At 45.6% G+C, this 19435-nt stretch overlaps 1 protein-coding gene across 13 annotated transcripts in view; it reads right to left on the bottom strand.

Moving 5' to 3' along the window:
- Positions 1-16574, bottom strand: part of Magi1 (membrane associated guanylate kinase, WW and PDZ domain containing 1) — a 609686-nt gene extending 593112 nt beyond the window's left edge. For all 13 annotated transcript variants that reach the window (XM_038317854.2, XM_038317858.2, XM_038317862.2 and 10 more), the window contains exon 1: positions 15689-16574. In XM_038317854.2, the coding sequence (XP_038173782.1) occupies positions 15689-16001 (313 nt within the window). In that variant the 5' untranslated portion in view covers positions 16002-16574. The remainder of the gene's footprint in view (positions 1-15688) is intronic.
- Positions 16575-19435: the final 2861 nt, after the last annotated feature.

Genomic DNA, 19435 nt, shown 5'->3' with positions numbered 1-19435 from the left:
CACAAAATAAGCAATCCTGAGGCTTCGGAGGCACGGGACAAAATGGGTTAATTACATATTCACCGGAGATTCTCCCAGGATCAGCGATCTTAGAGTCCTAGTTGTAACAAATGAGGTTTCCCATAGACAATGCAGGTGCTATACTTCGGATCAGCCCTCCAGCTCATACAGATTCTTCAACAAAGACAGAAGGGCAGAAATTCTACCAAAGATCGCACAGCCCAAAACAAGAATGACATGTATGCACTGCATACTACAATACATCTTTGGGCATTTCAAAGTAGCAGACTAAGGCCAAATTTCATACCAGGATGGGGACATCTGTGTACCACAAACAAAGCTTTGAGAACACAGGAAGTTTGCCAGACCATACAATAGTCTCAATTTGAAAACGCCTCTTGTTCTGTCTTATGCATGAAGTTCTAAATTACAGATAGACTGTCCTACCTAAAATCTGAATTCCTAGACTGTCTACCAAAATGTTCCACTCTGATAGGAGTATAGAGGGAAGCAAAGGGACCAATGAAGCGAAGGACACACACACAGCAAACACTAACCAAATCCACATGAGTCCTAACTCTGCGTTGGCTTTAACTACCAAGTGCACCGTTTTGATCTTGTAGTGGAACTTCCCTTACTTGGCTCCTTGATAGAAAAAACATATTAACTAAGCTCTGGTCTGAAATACTGAGTCCTGTTCCTCAGCCTTGTGCAGCAAAGCTGGGGCTCAGCATGAATTATGTAATGCAGAACAATCCGTTATGCAGGCAGGAAAGCAGCAAGGGCTACAGCTTCCAAAGCACAAAATTCTACCCTGTAACAACAGCACTGCAGAACAGGGCCCAGAAGTTCACCAAGTTCTGACAGCATATCTCTCTACTGTTGAAGGAAAGGCTGGAATCCTGGCTTATCTTCAGAATATCCAAAAAAGATGGTACCGGGCACTTTCCTTTACTATTTAAAACTTCCAAGCCAGAGAGACAATTCAATTGTTTAAACCACAAGGGCTTTAATTCAATTTTCAAAGCCACATTTAAAAAAAAGAAAAATGTAAAACCATGTGCAGTGGTTTGAAAGAAAAAGGCACCCAAAGAGAGTAGCCCTGGGAGGTGTGACTTTGTTGGAGTAGGTGTGGGGTCGTTAGAAGAGGTGTACCACTGTGGAGGTGGACTTTGAGGTCTCATAAATGCTCAAATACCACCCAGTGTCTCAGACCACTTCCCACTGCCTGCAAAATGTAGCTACCTCTCCAGTGATGTCTGCCTGCACAGCACCATGTCCCACCATGATGACAATGGTCTGAACCTCTGAACTGTAAGCAAGCCGCCCCAGTTAAGTGTTTTCTTTGATAGGAAGTGCCGTGGCCATCGCGTCTCTTCACAGCAATAGATACCCTACCTAAAGCACCATGTATGGTGGTGTGCTTGCAATTCCAGTAATGGAGAAGCAGAAACAAATGTTGGGGAGACAGAGGATGACAAACAGGTTAGTGCAAGGCCAGTAAGAACAGCTTTCTCAAAAACAAGCGAGGGATGGCTCCACAGATAGAGGGACTTGATGATCAAGTGTAAGGACCTGAGTTCAGATCCCAAGCACCTACATTAAAAACCAAGACATGGCTGCCACGTGCCTATAACCTCACCACTGTGGAGGGGTGGAGAAGAGAAGACAGAAGGACCGGGGGCTGGCCAGCCAGCAACCAAATCTAGCTACAGGTTCGGTAAAACTGTCTCAAGGGATACTGTGCACTGGTGCACGCACACACACACACACACACACATGCAAATACCACATACACGAAAGGAAGGGAAAATGTAGATAGGACCGGTCTTAGAGTTTCTATAGCTGTGATGAGACACCATGACCAAAAGCAACTGAGGGAATTTCTTTTGCTGACACTTCCTAATCACATTTCATCACAGCAGGAAGTCAGGACAGAAACTCAAACAGACAGGAACTAGGAGGCAGGAGCGGATGCAGAGGCTAGAGAGGAGTACTGCACACTGGCTTACTCCTTTTGGTTTGCTCAGCCCGCTTTCTTATCGAACCCAGGAGCACCAGCCCAGACTTGTCCCCGTCGACAATGCTGGAGAATGAGCCCTCCCCCATCAAACACTAATTAAGAAAATGCCCTACAGGCTTGCCTACAGCCCAATCTTAGGGAGACATTTTCTCGATTGAGGTTACCTCCTCTCAGATAGGTCTAGTTAGTGTCAAGTTGACACAAAAACTAGCCAGTACAGTGCTTGAGGAACAACACACGACGGTATCCTCTGGTACACACTTGCCCGCATCCCCACACAGCCACATACAAGTATACACATAGACATGCACACCAGTCCCAAGCAGCAAACACAGAGCTTGCTCATCCTTTTATTTATAAGGCTATACATTTCACAGTGAAATCATCTCTAAGCAGAAAATAGATTCTATTCCCACACTGGGAATTCAAATCCATATGAATGTCAATTTCAAGATGTGATTTTTGCACCCAGTTCTAAGTTTCAGCAGACCAGGGCCCTGAGACAGAATATTCCAAAGATTATAATCAGCTGTCAAAATACACTCTCTCCCCAGTTCTCAACTGGAATTGGAGAGCTGTCACCAACTGGGCCTCAGTGAACCTACATGGACAAGTTCTCGTGCCAAACTAAACCACTTCCAGAATGTATTATTCATTTCAACACATATTTCTTGGCCTTTGTGTGTGTGTGTGTGTGTGTGTGTGTGAGAGAGAGAGAGAGAGAGAGAGAGAGAGAGAGAGAGAGAGAGAGAGAGAGAGAGCTGGTCACCATCCTGGGCCCTGAGAACACAGACATAAGAAGTATGATTGCTACTCTTAAACAGAGATGAGATGTGACAGGCACCGATGAGAGAGATTCATACATAGAGGAAGCACTGCGAACTCGTCATGAGAGGGCCAAATATGGCTCCCAGATGCACTCCATTTGCTTCGCCCGTGTTTTCAAAAGAACTTTGAGCCAACATTTAAAAATTGGTGAAATTCATGTCTTTAAAAATTCCAAGCTTTTGTGGTTTCTTGAACTTGAAAAGAGCTAATGACCCTGGATCAACATTAGCACATACCACGTGGAAAGCCCTTACAGTCGACTCCAGTCTCTACCACTCCAAATCCTTCATACAATCTCAGAACGTGCGCTCACCATGATTGCTATGAAAAATAATTCTAGCAGAAGGTATTGGGCATGACAAGCAAGGTTAGAGAAGACAGGGTTCTCATATACACATTCGAAGGATGTAACTTGATTCCCAACTACAAAGAAATATTCACATGAGCTCACAAAACTAATTCTAGACATTTGTTAAAAGAAAATAACCAAACATGTTCGCTAAAATATACATACATAGGACATTCATCAAAACCATGTATAAAACATGGAACAAGTGAAAAGTATGCAAATGTTCATATTCAAAGTGTGAAAACATACTATACAGTGACCAAAACAGATCATGTAGCCCTTGTGATGTTTAAATAAATTTATATGTGTTTAAAATTTTTTCTTAAGTCCACAGACACAGTAGACCACACAGTTAAGCCCAAAATGAAGAGGCAGAGACAGGCAAAATTTTTCTTAAGTCCACAGACACAGTAGACCACACAGTTAAGCCCAAAATGAAGAGGCAGAGACAGGCAGATTCCCGAGTTTGAGGCAGCATGATCTACAATACTAAGTTCTGGTTTGTCTGGGGTGTTTGTTTGTTTGTTTGTTTTAAGGCCATGGTATTTTTATTAGGCACAAAGTTCCACAAAGTACTATTATACAATTTCTTTTTAGTAAGAAGAAAGTGTGTGTGTGTGTGTGTGTGTGTGTGTGTGTGTGTGTGTGTAAGCATGAGTAGATAGATAAAAATACAAAGTTAACACATACACTTCTCTGGGGTAGAATATTAGTCATGTGCATACATTTTCTTTCCACGTTAACATCTTTCTGTATTCTACATATTGTTTAAATGTGAAAAAATGAGACAAACAAATGACAGATTGATACAGATCAATGGGCGGATGGATGGGTGGGTGAGTGTATGTACAGATCAACTATATATAATAATCATTAGTTATATAAGATCACAATGGCATTTGAATTTTTAAAAGATTGATGTATATACTTTTTATTAAAAAGATAAACTACACATGCTCCAACACCAAAGAAAGATATTTTCACAACCTGAGCCTTGAATTCTTAACCAAGGCACACAGACCGAAGCAGGCTGATAGCTGGAGGAGGAAGTGAGCCCACTCCATCAGATGTAAATTCCAAGGCCTTGCCAAGAATCCAGGTGGTTGATACCGGATCTATTTGAATCAGGCCAAAGTGGTGCTCCCATGGCCACACCACATAAGCAACTGCTGCTTACATCTGGCCAGAATAAAGGCATGCTAAGACCTCCAACACAATTAATTCAATATTTTCTCCACAGTTCAAAATGCTATAACAACTGGCAGACAACCATCTTAAATCATCACAGAAAAGTCAGACATATGGCTAAGTATATTTAATATGTTTTAAAAATAAAAAGTGGATTTCCTCGCCAACAAGATCTTAGGCAAGAATTTATGTAAAAATCATGTCTAGTTTTTAACCCTCCGAACATTTCAGCAGAGATTTCCTGAGTACCTACACAGAGCAAAGATTCTACAATACACAAAACAAGGATGCTTCCTACAAGAAACACATATGCAGCAAAGAAGACAGTCAGGCAGATTTACAATTACAAGGCACAGGCATGAAAAAAGAGTACCAAGGAGGAAGGAAGCCAACAGAATTAGTGACATAAATCAGAAGGAGCAGGCGCCTATGGCAAATAAACAGAAATGCTTGAGGAGATGTCTTAGCACATTCTGATTTCTAGCTGGCAAATTTGGGAGAATGCTTTTTTTTATTTCTAGAACTATCTTCAGGGAGATCACTAAACACATCGTACTGTGTCTGGCACCTGTCTAAAACAGGTACTTTCACGTTAATCCCCAACAGAAGGACATGAGGGCCCAGACACTTGTAATGTGAAAAATCAAGATAGCCAGGTAGAACCAGCTTCATGTAAGCTTGAGTCGGCTGTCAGGGACTAACTTGACCTCTCATGGCTAGGAAGAGAATAAGATCATACACCCAAGCAAACTCTAACCCAAGACTCAGAAAAGTTCAAAGGCATTATCATTACTAGTCTACCATTCCTAACTCAGACTCTAAGAAGAGACATCTCAGAGCAGGCTTTCTCAACCTCAGACTCTGTGATAGTTTTGATAAATTTCTTGTACATTGCAAGTTGTTTAGCAATTTTCCTAACCTCTATCTAGTAGGTGTCAATATCACCCAACCCTTAATAGACGTGAACAAAAACATGTTTCTACACACTGGCAAATTTCCCCAAAGGACTAGGCAAAATTCTACCCAGTTAAGAACTAGGGCCTTAAGGGAACTCAATGTGCAGGGTTTCTACTTTTCCACTAAAAGTTATCACAGTTGATTATGATTACTGACATTATCTCGTGTATTCCTCACGGTCACCACAGTAATTTGCTTCTGTATTGCCGTGACAAAACAGTGACCAAGAGCAACTTGAAGAGAAAAGGGTTTACTTGGCTTATAGGTTAGCCCATCACCAAGAGAAGGCAAGGCATGAGCCTTAAAGGTAGAAACTGGAGAACTACAAGCTGGCTTGCTCAGCTACCTTTCTTATACATCTATCTTCCCTGGGATAACTGCCAGGAATGGGGAAGGCCCTCCCCATCAATCATTAATCAAGGAACTGCTCCACAGACAGGTCCACAAGCCAATATGATGAAGACAATTTCTCAACTGACACTCCCTCTTCCTAGATATGGCTAGGTTTGTGTCAAGTTAACGAAAACTAACTATGGCAGCCACCCTATGGCATAGGTATTACTCACTTTGTCATCTGAGAACTGACGTTCTGCCAGTTAACCGGGAAGAAGACGAGACTGAACTTGCATTCACGCAGACTGACTTCAAACCTACATAACTAACCATTAAGCTTCACTACCTCCCCAGACATTTTTTAGTATGGGAGCCCAGACATGGTAGCAGAAAAAGCAGAGAACCTTGGTGGTCACATTCTCAAGGATCACGGATGATGGCACTGGCCTGCCCAGCACACCAGTGAGCAACCTGCCATCGCTCCAAACTTTACCACAACCTGGGACCTCAGAACAATCATTAGGATTGGCTCCTCATCCATGTATATAGATGCAGACCTCCAACAAACACATGGGAAATCTACAGGTTTCCTTCCTATTTGTGTGAATCAATCCTGTAGAAAGAGCACCTGAACCATACGGAAAGGTGAAAGCTGTTTCTGGACTAGAAAAGCTCCCACAGAGAGCTATGTACCAAAATCTCCACTCCCCCCCCCACCTCCAAAAACAACAACAACAAAAAAAAAAAAAAAAAAACCTTTCTTCTCCCTCACGCATTTTCAAATGGGGAACAATAACAGAGGCCAACACTTTCTGAACAATTGCTCTGTGCAGACCCAGAGCCACGTGACATTCTCAGACTCCATCTTATTCCTCCATTAGCCCTACAGAGTAAAAGTGCCTTTATCATCTCCATTTTCAGAGAGGCTCATGGCTCACAAAGGTAAAGCCCCCGTGCCTCCTCATGCCCAGCTGCAACATTAGCCAGACTGGATCTAAAATCTTAATTACAACACATCAATTAATTGCTATTTGTGGATTAGTCTACAATCAGTTGGACAGTCCAGTTAATACTGCATATAGCAATAATTTTTGAAACACGGCTTATCATCAGTATATAAGCAAGCACCTTTTTAATTGCACCATCATGCCACTGTCCATAAAGAGAGCTGCAAGCCTTGTTTCCCAACAAACTCAAAGATTAGTCTTACTGCAGAAAACATTAACGGTGCCTCTATTAAAAGCACACACAATCGACTCTGCTACACTAACAGTAGGCTTGATACCTTAGCAATGAGAATATAATTGTCTTACATAACTCATTCTCCCAACACTAGAGATAGTTACAGAAAAGGCACATAGGCCGAGCCAGCAGGAACCACAGGAGCGGTGAAAAGGCTCACAAACTTCCCTGTGGTACTCAGCATGAGGCGGTTGCTCTAAACCCAGAATTCCTCCCTCAGCAATGTGACTTGTAAACACCTGGTTGGCACCTCGCGTCCACCTACTTGTGTTTCCTAGGACCACCTCCCAGATAAGCCATTCACGTTGGACTAATCACTGGGGAGGCTGACAGGCGAAGACTGCCTTCAGTTTGAGGCAACTTTACTGGTCACATAGGCAAATTTGAGCAACAATGAAAAAATGTTTCAAGAAAATAAAACTTTAAAAAGTAAATCTCAGATGTGCTCCTAGAAATTCAATTTAAGACACACACATAACAACGGAGAACAGTCAGGGCGGAAGACAGACTGAGGTCAATGACTTGGGTGGTCAATGAGTTCCTAGGGTAGTTCTAGTGGACTCGAGTCTCATTTTATAGATCCACCACCTGGTGACCCTAAGTACTGACACCACAAAAATCCAGCATTCAATTAGCCTTAAAATCATGAATCTCCTCAAATGGAAAATGCAAGTTAAGTACAACTTTATCATTGACCCAAAGAAGATTCTAGCATGTTCCATTCTCCTATGCTTGGTGGGAGACAAAGGACTAAATGTGTTTACTATAAAAACCCATAATCCCAAGGCTAACTGAAGTGGGCCAGACGTGCTGTCTTCAGTATTTCTGAAGCACATCTAACTCTATTCAGCTCCAGTCAGAGAGTGATCATTAAAAGTCACACAAAACTTAATGCAGACCATCATGAATTATCCACATTTTTATAATCTGCAGAGACAACTGAGCTCGAGAGCTAACTCTCATTCTAAATTTGACAGTGAACAACAAATATATGAACAAGTACTGCACAGCAAGCACCCTCGGTACCAGGGAAACAGCATCAGTGAGGAACGAAACAAACCCCGCTCTCTTGGAACTTATATTCTACATGCGACATACGTAAGCGATCTGCTTATTCCAGGGTCAAACGAACACTAAAGGGAGGACCACAAAATGACAAGTGTCCATGGACTTCGTTTGAAATCATGTGTCAGAGGAAAATGTTACATGCTCAAATCCGCGAAGTCTCTCAAAAGCTAACAAGAAGACCGAGTCCCATATGTAAAAGCAAAGAGCCTTTATTTTATGCATGTTTGCAAATTCGGTCTCTCTGCATGTCCAACATATTGGAGAGCCCCGAGCTCAGTTAGAGTTGGGTTTTATAGTAATAAAGGTGGGGGTAAGGGATTTCTGAGGTTCAGGACCCCTGATTGGCTGTCATTTGTCTAGGGGTGTCCTGGAGAGTGTGTGCTGCTGGCAGGTGATCCTATCTACAGCAGTTGGAACGTTAGGCATTTCCTTTGGATGGTCTGTTCCTGGGTGGTGCTCAGGTAATCTTAGTTTATGGTCCTTCCTGCAACCAGGTATTGCTTCAGGGTAAACTGATGAGACCCAGGCCTCCATTAAACTTGTCTATGGCTGGGTCCTACTCTGGCAGGTGTTAATGGTTGGAAGTAAAGAACTTCCTTTGGATGATCTGTTCATATTTATCTTATCATGGCTGGCTCCTACAGAAACCTCACTGAGAGGGTGACATCTAAGAAAGACTTAAAGTTCATGAAGGAGCCAGTCTGACAGATGTGTAGGTGACGAGCTGCATACTGGGCAGGGATAGAGAAGCGATGTCAAGGGCCAGATCACACAAGCCTTGGAAGTTTCTCTATAAACATTACCTTTGCCTCTGAGGTGGAGACTACAGAAGTGAGCGTCAATAATGGACTGCTCTACTATTTAATTGCCGAACTAGAAAGATGATTACTATTTTAATCACAAGAAACATTATTTAAATACATTGCATTTCATGCCTACAGAAAAGTGAGACTCGGAACACAGCAGAGCTTTTCTAAGAGACCCAGACAAGGCAGAAGTCAACAGAAAGAGCCAACCTTGACATCCACGGGCTTCAGGGGGAAAACCAATGAAAAGAAACTACAAGAAACAATACACGATGCAGGCACCCATGGAGCACAGCACGGCAAAGGTCCGGGACCCATAAGAGACTTGGCAAGGTTATCGTGCATATATATGAGTGAACTACAGACAGGCAAAGATTCGGTAACCTACTTTTTAGGACATGAATGTCAGCCCTTAACAAACCTGACAGCCTTTATTCTTAGTGTATACAAAATTCAGCATATCCTGTTACACATATATACACACTCAAGGAAAGGACCACTAACATCACAGGGTGATGTTGTGCATTAAATAACCACTGTTTATAGAGCAACATCCTTCATGTAAACCCCTGTGGTAAGGAGATGTCAGAATGTTTTCTCTTATAAACCACTTAATTCCCCTTGGTGGATATCATCAATTCTGCTATCCGAGACGAGCGGGATACTGAATGCCGACAAATGCAGCGAGCCAACTGTATTCCACTGCCTCATAAGGTCAAGTTAATCTATTTTAAATGACACAGCCAATGCCAAAGGGTGGTCACAAGGAACAACACACAGCTTGGGCTGCCTGTCCTTGCACTGTTTCCTTCCTATAAGAGCCATGAAGTATTCCTCAAAATAAACTAAAAAATACGCCTCTCAGATGGGTCTTTTGGCACCAAGAACAAAAATAGACTGATTTTTGAAAGTTTAAGTTAAAAAAAAAAACATATAAACACAGAGTATAATTTAAGAGTGAGAGAAAGGACTGAAGCTGTTTTTGTAGCAGAGTCTATTCGCTGTTGGTGAAGATAAATAAATAGATACTGTTCACAGAGACAAAGCCTCAATAAAATAGAGGTAAAACATCACTCTCAGACGCTGGCTCAGAGCAGAGCCCAAATGACCTGAGCAGGAAACCTCTGCCTGCTGAGCATCTGAATTTTAAATCTAAAGACCGTTTAAACTTGAGTTACTAGAGTCAACATGCAGAAATACTTGAATATAACTCATTAGGCTTTGACAACCATTATTGCCCAGAATAAACTAACAGATACTGGGAGTCAGCTAACTGGAAGAACTGGTGACGGGAAAATGAATGCCGTGGGATTCTAAATAAGAAAGGATGCAAAGAGACAGAGAAAAAAGGCAGAGGCCACAGCTGGCCTAGCTGCACACTTATCTGAGACCATCATTGTCACACACCCTTAATCCCAGCACTCAGGAGGCTGAGGTAGGCAAACCTCTGTGAGTTCAAGGGCAGCCTGGTCTACACAGAGTTCCAGGTTAGCCAGGGTCACACAGTGAGACACTGTCTCAGGAAACAACTCTTGGCAAGATGAAACCATGGAAAATGTCCTCTTAGGCAGAGCACATTTCAGTGAGTACCTATTTAGTGAATGCCGGGCAGTGTTTCAGGCACTGGGACTGAGGTGAGTAGAGGTGAGCTTCTTGTTTTCACAGGAGAGAAGGGCACAAAAAGAGCCAGGGCTTGTAAGCCAGTGACAACACGGCAGGAAAAGGGGCGCACTTGACTTGGGGTTACCATCCATGCCTACAGTGGTGTCTGACAACAGCTCAGACTGGACTAAGAAAGCCAACGCCATCGGCCTCTTCCGAGTTCCAGTTCCGCTACAAGCCAAGGTCTCCCCACTAGCACCAAGATCTGAGGAAGAGGGTCAGCAAGACAGCTCAGCAGGGAAAGGTGTTTGCTGCTAAGGCTGATGACCTAATCTCCAGGACTCACGCAGTAGAAGCAGCAAACTCCCTCCCTCGAGTTATCCTCTAGCTCCACAAGTGTACCATGGCACACTTGTGCATGCATCACACACACACACACACACACACACACACACACACACACACACAGCGGACACCAGGGGAGGACATGAGGAATGAACACAAGCCAATGAGCGGCTCTTTGAAGATTCAGTAGCAATAAAAATCAAGGGGCATGAGAGACCCAGGGCTGCCCTTGTGGCAACTATTTCAGTCAGGGGGGTTGTAACTTCCACGCGCTTCAACCCTCTAGCCTCTGCAGACGCCCGCACTCACATGTACGTGCCCACACACAGACGCATAGGCTTAATTAAACTTTTAAAAGGAGGGAAAAGCCAAGCACAGCTTTGCACACATGTAATCCCAGCATGCACTGGTGAGGGCAGAAAACTTCCATACAGCCCGGGTTACAGTGTGAGTTTAACAGCAACAGAGCAACACAGTGAGACACGGACTGAAAAAGCATGGGAAGTCAGGTAATGTATGGTTCTGTGGGTGAAGAGATTCACTGCACACGCCTGGAACCCTGAATTCAATTCCAGAGAAAACAGAAAGGTAAAGAGTAAACCAGACTACACATGTAGGCTGTGGCATACACATGTCCCCACATACACAACCCACACGCACACACACAAAATACATAAATAAACAAAATAAAATTTTAAAAAGCCAAGAGAAAAAGGAATCTTAAAAAGAGGTTGATTGGAAACAATCTGAGAGAAAGGATTCAGATCAGGCATTGACAGGAAAGAAACCAAGAAAGACACACAGTGCGTTTTGAAATGAAGGGAAAATGGTCACAGAATTATTTTAAGTGTGCTGCCCATATATTCCGATTCACCAACACAAGCACATAACACCAAAACAAACACAAAGGAATAAAGCCTGCACCCAGAACTATGTTCAGCTCTATGCAGCACAACCCCCCCAACCCTGTGGTGAGAAAGCTTTGTGCCAGTGTTTGAATTTAAATTGTGTCTCATTTATTCTCTTACTTGCCTTAAGAAGAGAGTGGAAGGACAATTTCAGTTCCTGAGTAATTTGCAAAACCACAAATTCATCCACAAAAATATGAAAAAAACGTGACCTATAATATACTCTTTGAGAAACTGCAATCAGACCATTTTAAACCTCGAGTCTGAGTCATTTGTGGCCCAGAGTTTCATGAGAGAAGTGGCTCTGAAGGGAGGCAGTGGATCCGAGGGGAGGCAGTGGATCCGAGGGGAGACAGTGGATCCTAGGGGAGGCAGTGGATCCGAGGGGAGGCAGTGATCCGAGGGGAGGCAGCAGATCCGAGGGGAGGCAGCAGATCCGAGGGGAGGCAGCAGATCCGAGGGGAGACAGTGGATCTGAGGAAAAGCAGTGGATCCAAAGGGAGGCATACCCACTTATACCTGGCACTGAGAATTTTTTTTTTTTTTTAAATCCACAGAGGGTGACTTTGCAATACCTGCCACACCTTGTTCTGGAACAGAAGGTCACCACCTGCCTGTCTTCCCCATTTCAGGATATATCCTAGGCCAATAATTCAGAAAACTTCCTTGGGGACCCCCATGCCCAAAGTTCCCGAGTCAGAAGCACCTTGGGGGGGCAGAATTTCCATTCCTGATTGCTTAGATCTGCTGGACTCCAATTTCAGACCCAGAATCCCAGTGTTAGGAGCAGAGGCTCTGGCATGGCACTGTGCTATGCTCCCCTCTACCTCTGCTATGTCAGCAGAGCTCTTGGCAAAGCTACCCAACCTCTCTAAACCCACGTTTCCAAGATCCGAGTCAAGTTCAGAGGATTAAGAAAGAGAACGCCACGAAGAGCTGGGCTGGCCAGCCTGACAGATTCTGTCTTGTTTTACTCCGGTGCTAAGGTTCAGGACTCACACTGGCCTGGCAAATTCCAATGTGAGAACTTAATAAGAATAAACTAGCTACCTCCTATTCAACATTTCTGTAATCACTTTCTTTCCCTAAAACACTAGAGTGATTAAAATTCAACATGGACAAGACCAAAGACTGGCAAGGATAGAAAATAAGCAAAACATTCATAGCAGCTTGACTGGGAACCGTTAAATGTGCACTCGAAACAAAAACAAAATGCACACTAGCGAATACTATGCAGCAATAAAAAGGGAACCACAGAAGGAAGTACACAGCATGAGATCTCCAAAACCCCCTGGATGAGAAAGACACCGCAGTATATAATCAATAGTGAACAATCTGAATACAAACCTTATGTAAGAGGAACCAGCACTTTGCTTCCCAGTAGATTAACTGGGAAGAAGTGTGAGGGGAATTTCCAGATAGTGGAAATAGCCTCTATCTTCATTTAAATGATGGGAACATGAGAGGGTGCATGTGTCAATCACGTGTCAAAAAAATGTATATAGATGTCTGTATATCAGTTTAAAAGTTTATCTAGGTTCTTTTTAAAGATCTAAATTCTGCTAAAGGTGAATAATATGTACACAAATCTAACTAACATGTGTACATTTACAATATTTTTAGGCATTTTATGAACAATAATTGCCCTCTACACTTAAAATGAAGAAACTCCAGCCTAGTGGGTCCATTTAGTCTGGTTCGCCATCTACTCTTCGTCCATATGTTACCATTTGCTATAGACTATTTTGGTTCACAAGTCTCTCCAGAGAACTGCCATGCAAAAACAAAAAGAGTACAATCTTCTCACACAAGACTGTGACATTTCCACACAGACAAGTAATACCCAGAGTGACTGTGTCCCTGTAAGGAGCTAACTGGAAAGGGAAACCCCATAAAAATACCATTTCTTCCCACAGACCACTTTAATCCACCTGGTACAATAAGACACAGTAACAAAGAAAGTCAGACACAAATACGTCCTATAATTTAGATCACTTTAGAAACATGAAAAGGAAGGCTGTTAAAATGGTTCCTAGGGCCTTCTTCACTGTAATATCAACATTGGATAAGTAACATGTAATTATCACACTCAACAGTATTCATAATGCAGTGGATTCCAAGCCACTCCTAGCCCATTACAAGCATGTTCAGAAGCACAAACCCACCATCTCCCTTGTGTACACTTCTGTTGGCAAAAGATAGTCCTAAGGGAAGGAGCTGATACTTGGAGGCACTACAGTAACTGTCAAATCCTCAGGCATCTTTCCCCAGCTACACTGAAGCAGACAGACAGACAGACAGAATCTCTGCTAAATAGTGGAAGAACTCAGTTTCGGGCAGTTTTTCGCCCACAAGTCTTAGGACCCATTAATCACCCCAGAGTCCCTACTGGATGAGAAATCTTTCTGCTAAGTAGCCCTGAACTCCAACCTAATGGTGCTCCCAATAAATGTCTGACATAGTATTTTCTCAACAGCTCTACCAAGTCATAATCACCAGGGTGACTGGCATTAAATTCCTAGCCGGGATAGCTAAATGACTGCTCAAATTCCACAATATGACAACAACGATAGCTCGCTTCTACCGAGCACTCACGGTGAACCAACACTATTCTGCACACTTTCTGTTACGACTTTTATGAGAGAAACTCATAAGGACTTATTCATCAGGCAAGGCCAAACAGCAAGACCAGCCCCTGGCTCCCAACACGATTGATAGCCCCGGCTACTAGGCTACCCACACACATACTGCAGCTCTGCTCAGGTCATCTGGAAGAGGACTGCTGCTGAGAGGAATGGCTCAGCCCAGCCTTTCCTTTGACACATTTCCTTCAGCTGCTGCCATCCTGACAGGAACATATGGCAACTTTTCAGCACATTCAACTCTGCCACCTCCTCTGGTGCCTTCATCTGGGAGAACCTGCGTCACAGCACTTGGGTGCAGGAGGGATCCCTTTAAGCACTGCAGTCATTCTCCGATGGCCAAACAGAGAATCAGCCCGCAGCTCAGACCAAGTGGCTAGCCTACCACTGCCAGGAGGCATCAAAAGCATCTTGAAGGAATCCCTTTCAACCCTACAGACTTCTGGGGGAGGAATTTGCGTCCCCCTACCCCAAAACTCAATCCCTAGAAGTCACCCCCAAAGTCCCTCCTCCTCCTTGCTAAACAGAAAAGGCTCATAAACTTTTAGTAGTCCTGTGACCTTGGGCAAATCACTTACTGAAGGTCAGTGCCGGCTTACTAATTATAATATAGGACTTACAAAACAAGTCGATCGTATAGCACTGTTGTGAATCAGAATGAGATAATACAATTAAACCACTTTACAGAGAGGCTCTCAGAAAGTAGCTAACAATGAATTGTAACTATCAACAATCATCTTCAATAAGGACGAGGGTGCAGGAGGAGGAGGCGGCGGCTGGGTAAACTTGGACTAGATTCGCGCCAAGAGCTAAACACCCCTTCCCCCACTGTAAATCTCCACAAGGAGGAGACACAGACGTCACCCCGCTGTGAGGTGAATGCAGCCTCCGCAGGCGGCCGGATTAGGAATCCCCAGGGGGGTCATAACCGAGCCCACCTGAAGGGGTGGCAGGGTGAAGGCAATTTTGTGATGCAAGAGGTCCAATCAGTCACAAATAGACCCTTTTCCAAGACCAGTTCTGGGAACATAAGCGGTGCCAAGAGAAAACGCCACCAGCTCCGTGAGCTTAAGCATCTCATAAGGGACTGGGGGGAAGCGTCCACCTTTGCCCTGCCTCAGTCTCCCAGATGCCTCAATGTGCAGACGAGGCTGCGCAGCTCTAACTAGGCAGCTGCGCTGAGAAGTTGGCCAAGCCGACCTGGGAAGCATCTCCGCTTTCCAGCGCAGCCCCAGCCCCTGCCCGCCACCCAGGTGGGCGCGCAGCCCAGTCTTACAACTTTGCGTGTCTCTGGCCGGGGCCTCAACTTTGGCTCTCGGCATTCAGTGCAAACGGCGCCCCCTCCGGCCGCCCCTCTTTTCTTGGACGCCCCCCCTCCAAGGCACGCCCCGTCTTACCTTGTCTGACGGCTCTGAAGGTGACGGCCTCCTTGCAACTGTCGATGACTCCCAGCACGTCATAGCGGGGCAAGCCGGACACCCGGACCCCCTGCACCTCCAACAGCAGTTCACCTTCGGCCAGCTTCGGGCCCTCGCCGCAGCCGGGGAGCCCCGCCACCTCGCCTGCCGCCACCGCCCCCACATACAGAAACTCCCCGTGCTCCGCGCCCCCCAGCACCGTCACTCCCAGCTCGCCCTGGGGTCCCCGCTTCACGATGCACTCGTGAACGCGGCCAGTCCAGTGGTTCTTCTTCTGGATCACTTTCGACATGATGAGTTTACAGCCCCTCCTCAAAAGGAAAAATAATAAAATAAAATAAAAACTGCTAAAACGAGAGACAGGTGCCCCCACAGCACGAGCCCCCGGCGCGGCGGGCTCACGGGACAAGCATCTCTCCGAGCGCGGGAGCGAGCCACTCGATCCTCCTCGCCCGACTCACTCGCGTTCTCAAGCCATCATAAAACAAACTTTCCGGGCTCCGCCGAGAGCCCTGCACGGGCGCCCGCGAGCTTTGTTTGCATTCCGGTGCCTCCGGGTCCGCGTTCCGGCGCCGATCGCGCTCTCGGGACCAGAGTCCACTCCGGCGCCGCCCGGGCCCGCTCTCTGCTCGGCTGCTTTCTCTACACGCGCCGCGCTTGTTCCGCGCCGGCCGGCCGCTCCTCAGCGCGAGGGAAGCCCTTTCCAAGCTAGTTGCCGGGAGCCCTGGAGACGCGGCGGAGCGGGGCGGGGGTGAGGGGACGCGAGGGAAGTGGCCGCGGCCCCTTTAAGCAGATACAAAGGCTCGGCTTGTTTTGTTACAGTTCATTCTACTCCGCTCGGCGGAGCGCGGCGGCCGGCTGGAGAGGAGACGCGCGCGCATGCGCTCGGTGGCCGCCCGCGGGCAGGCCCGCCCCACTCCTCCTCCTAGAAGGGAGAGATTCCAACGCGCCTCCCGCGGGGTCCTAAGGCCGACCCTCCATTGACGCCAATTTGCTCCTCTCCCTGCACCCCTGGAATTCCTCCTCTCCCCGTGTCGTCCGCCCAGCCAGACCCGTTTGGGGAACACGTGTGCGTGCCCCACTCCAGCTGTCTAACTTTTGGAAGACAGAGAATCCGGCTTTGGTGTTTGCAAATCGTTTCAAACAGGTGGGGGCTGGGAGACCAACTCAGTGCCGGGCTCACTCTCGTGCCTGCCAGTTCCCTTGTCTCCCTCGGCCGGTGCCTGGCCACGCCACCGCTCACGCGGCTCCTCTGTCTCCCGCCACATTCCCGCGCCTGCTCCCCGCCCAGGGGTTCAAGTCCACACGCGGAGCCTGGCTCTTGGCTCTGTGACCCTAACGACCCGAACAAGCAAGTCCCACACACCCTCTCCGCGTCTCTGTCTGTGCCCATCAAACGCACCCACACGTGCGTTCTCCAACCTTAAACTTTGGGGCCAACTTTTTAGGACGAGGAGAAATCTGCCGGAGAGCGAAAAAAGCCAAAGGCTAGCGTGGCCTTCAACCCAAGAGATCTCTCATTGTCCTTTCAGCAAAGGGGAAGCGGCCAGCCCTCTTTGGCTTCTGGGGAAGCCGAGAAACCGAAAGACTGCTTTTGGGAGTAAAGATCACCGCAGGGTGCGAGTCCTGCACACGCGTGAGCGGGGGCCACCTCGGAATTCTTCGCCCTGAGGCGGGGTGCAGTGATCCGGGTGCTGGCGAGGTTGGGACCGCCTCCATCGCCAAGAGGCCGGCGCAGTAGTGGCCCAAGCAGTTTCTTCTACCTTTTAGTGATTTCCAACAAGTTCATCTTTGGTCACAGAGTTGAAAATCTACTAGATCAAGGGAGTTGCGTTGGAGCCACTAAGGAGGTGAAAATGCCTCTGTGGTGGGTTGGGAGAAGTCTGAAGTTCAGAGTCCTCAGGCATCACCGAAATGACAGTCGTAGACCTCTCAGAGCTTTCACTTGCCAAAGCTGGAGGAATACAGCAACCCACCCCCCCACCCCCCCCACACACACACACAGTTGTTAGGAATAATACATGCGCACTGGAAACTTGCAAAGTAAATAATTGTATGGCAGCATATAAAACTTCAGTCTGAGAATTAGGGTTGGGGGATCGCAGTCCTTACTGCTTGGAGTTGGAAGGTGGAGATAATCCGTCTCTCTAGAACTTTCAAAATACACGCATATATTTAAGCTCTTAAAGCCTTGTTTCTAGAGTGCTATTCTAAGCTAATGAAAATAAAAGTCTGCTTTTTCACATCTATAATCCCCGCACTTGAGAGGCTGACGCATGGGGATCAAGAATTCAAGGCAAGCCTTAGCTATATATCAAATTCTAGGATAGCCTGGACTCCCGCAAGACCCTGTCTTTAAAAAGGTAGGGAGTGTTGGGGAAGGTGAAAAAGTCAATACTCCCTGATTATCTGGAAAAATGAGAGGAATTTCATGTCCAGCCTCTAGGGGATTTTGTGTTTTCTTTTTTGTTGTTTGTTTTTAAGTGGTGATGGTGTTTGGGGGATCGTTTGGGCTTGCTTTGCTTGCTGTTTTGTTGTCTTTGGTGTTTTGTTGTTATTGTTGTTTTAACTCTTTTAGCCCTGACAATGTCAAGTGAACAATCCCTCAAACCTAACTCCCTAGCTCTAGCAGAGATATAGCCATCAGAACCTCTAAGATGTTCTAACTGGCTTTTTGTGGCTGTGATAAAATGCTAATCAAAATCAATGTGTTTGGAAAGGGTCTATTTAAAGTTAAGGCTTACAACCGGTCATCAAGAGAAGCCAGGCAGAAACCTAAGCATAGACCGTGGAGGAATGCTGCCTGCTGGCTTGCTTCCCTGGGATTGCTTGACTGCGGGTCTTCTACAGCCTAGGCCCACCTACCCAAGGATGTCATCCCACACCGTGGCCTGGACCCTCCTACATCAGTTAGCAATCAAGAAAATCCTCCACAGACATGCCCTTTGTCAACCTGACTCACAATCGCATTGCTGTTAAACCGTAATCTTTCCTCTCTTTGTCCCTAAGACTTCATGCTAATATTAATATCACAATCTAAAATGCACTTTAACTTTAAAAGTCCCACATCTTTAAAATTTTTAACATTTTAAAAGTTCAAGGGCTCCTAACAAAGTTAAAAAGATTTAACTGCAAAGTTAAATCTTTCTTGAAAAATCAAATCATTGCAAACTCTTTTTACTATTTTGTGTTGGGCCATGTTTATAACTATCTTTTACCTGGAATAAGATGGCCTGAACACCTATTTTTCTCTGATTTTGAGACTAGGTCTAACTCATTCTGCAGCCAACAACGGCTTCAAACTCACTCTTCCTTTCCTCTACCTCTAGAGGACTATGATCACAAAAGGATGCACCAGGCCTGGACTTTTAAGGATTCCCTTAAGTAGTGTTACAATGCAATACTAAAGGCCACCAATTTAGCATACCATACAAACATACATCTTTAATTTTTTTTCTTACTTTTGTTTTATGTGTATGGGCATTTTGTATGTTTGTGTATGTGTATGTACTGAATGTGTGTTTGTGTACCACTTGAATGCCTGGTGCCCATGGAGGCCCAAAGAGGGCATCAGATTCCCTGGAACTGAAGGTACAGATAGTATGAGTTGCCCTATGGGTACTGGGAACCAAACCTTGGCCCTTTCGGGGAGCAGGCAGGGCACTTAATTGCAGAGACTTCTCTCCAGTTCAGACAGACAGCTGGGTTTTTCAGTGCTGGATTTTA

This window comes from Arvicola amphibius, chromosome 2 (genome assembly GCF_903992535.2).
Source record: "Arvicola amphibius chromosome 2, mArvAmp1.2, whole genome shotgun sequence".
Lineage (NCBI taxonomy): Eukaryota > Metazoa > Chordata > Mammalia > Rodentia > Cricetidae > Arvicola > Arvicola amphibius.
This window is presented reverse-complemented; position numbering and strand designations above follow the sequence as displayed.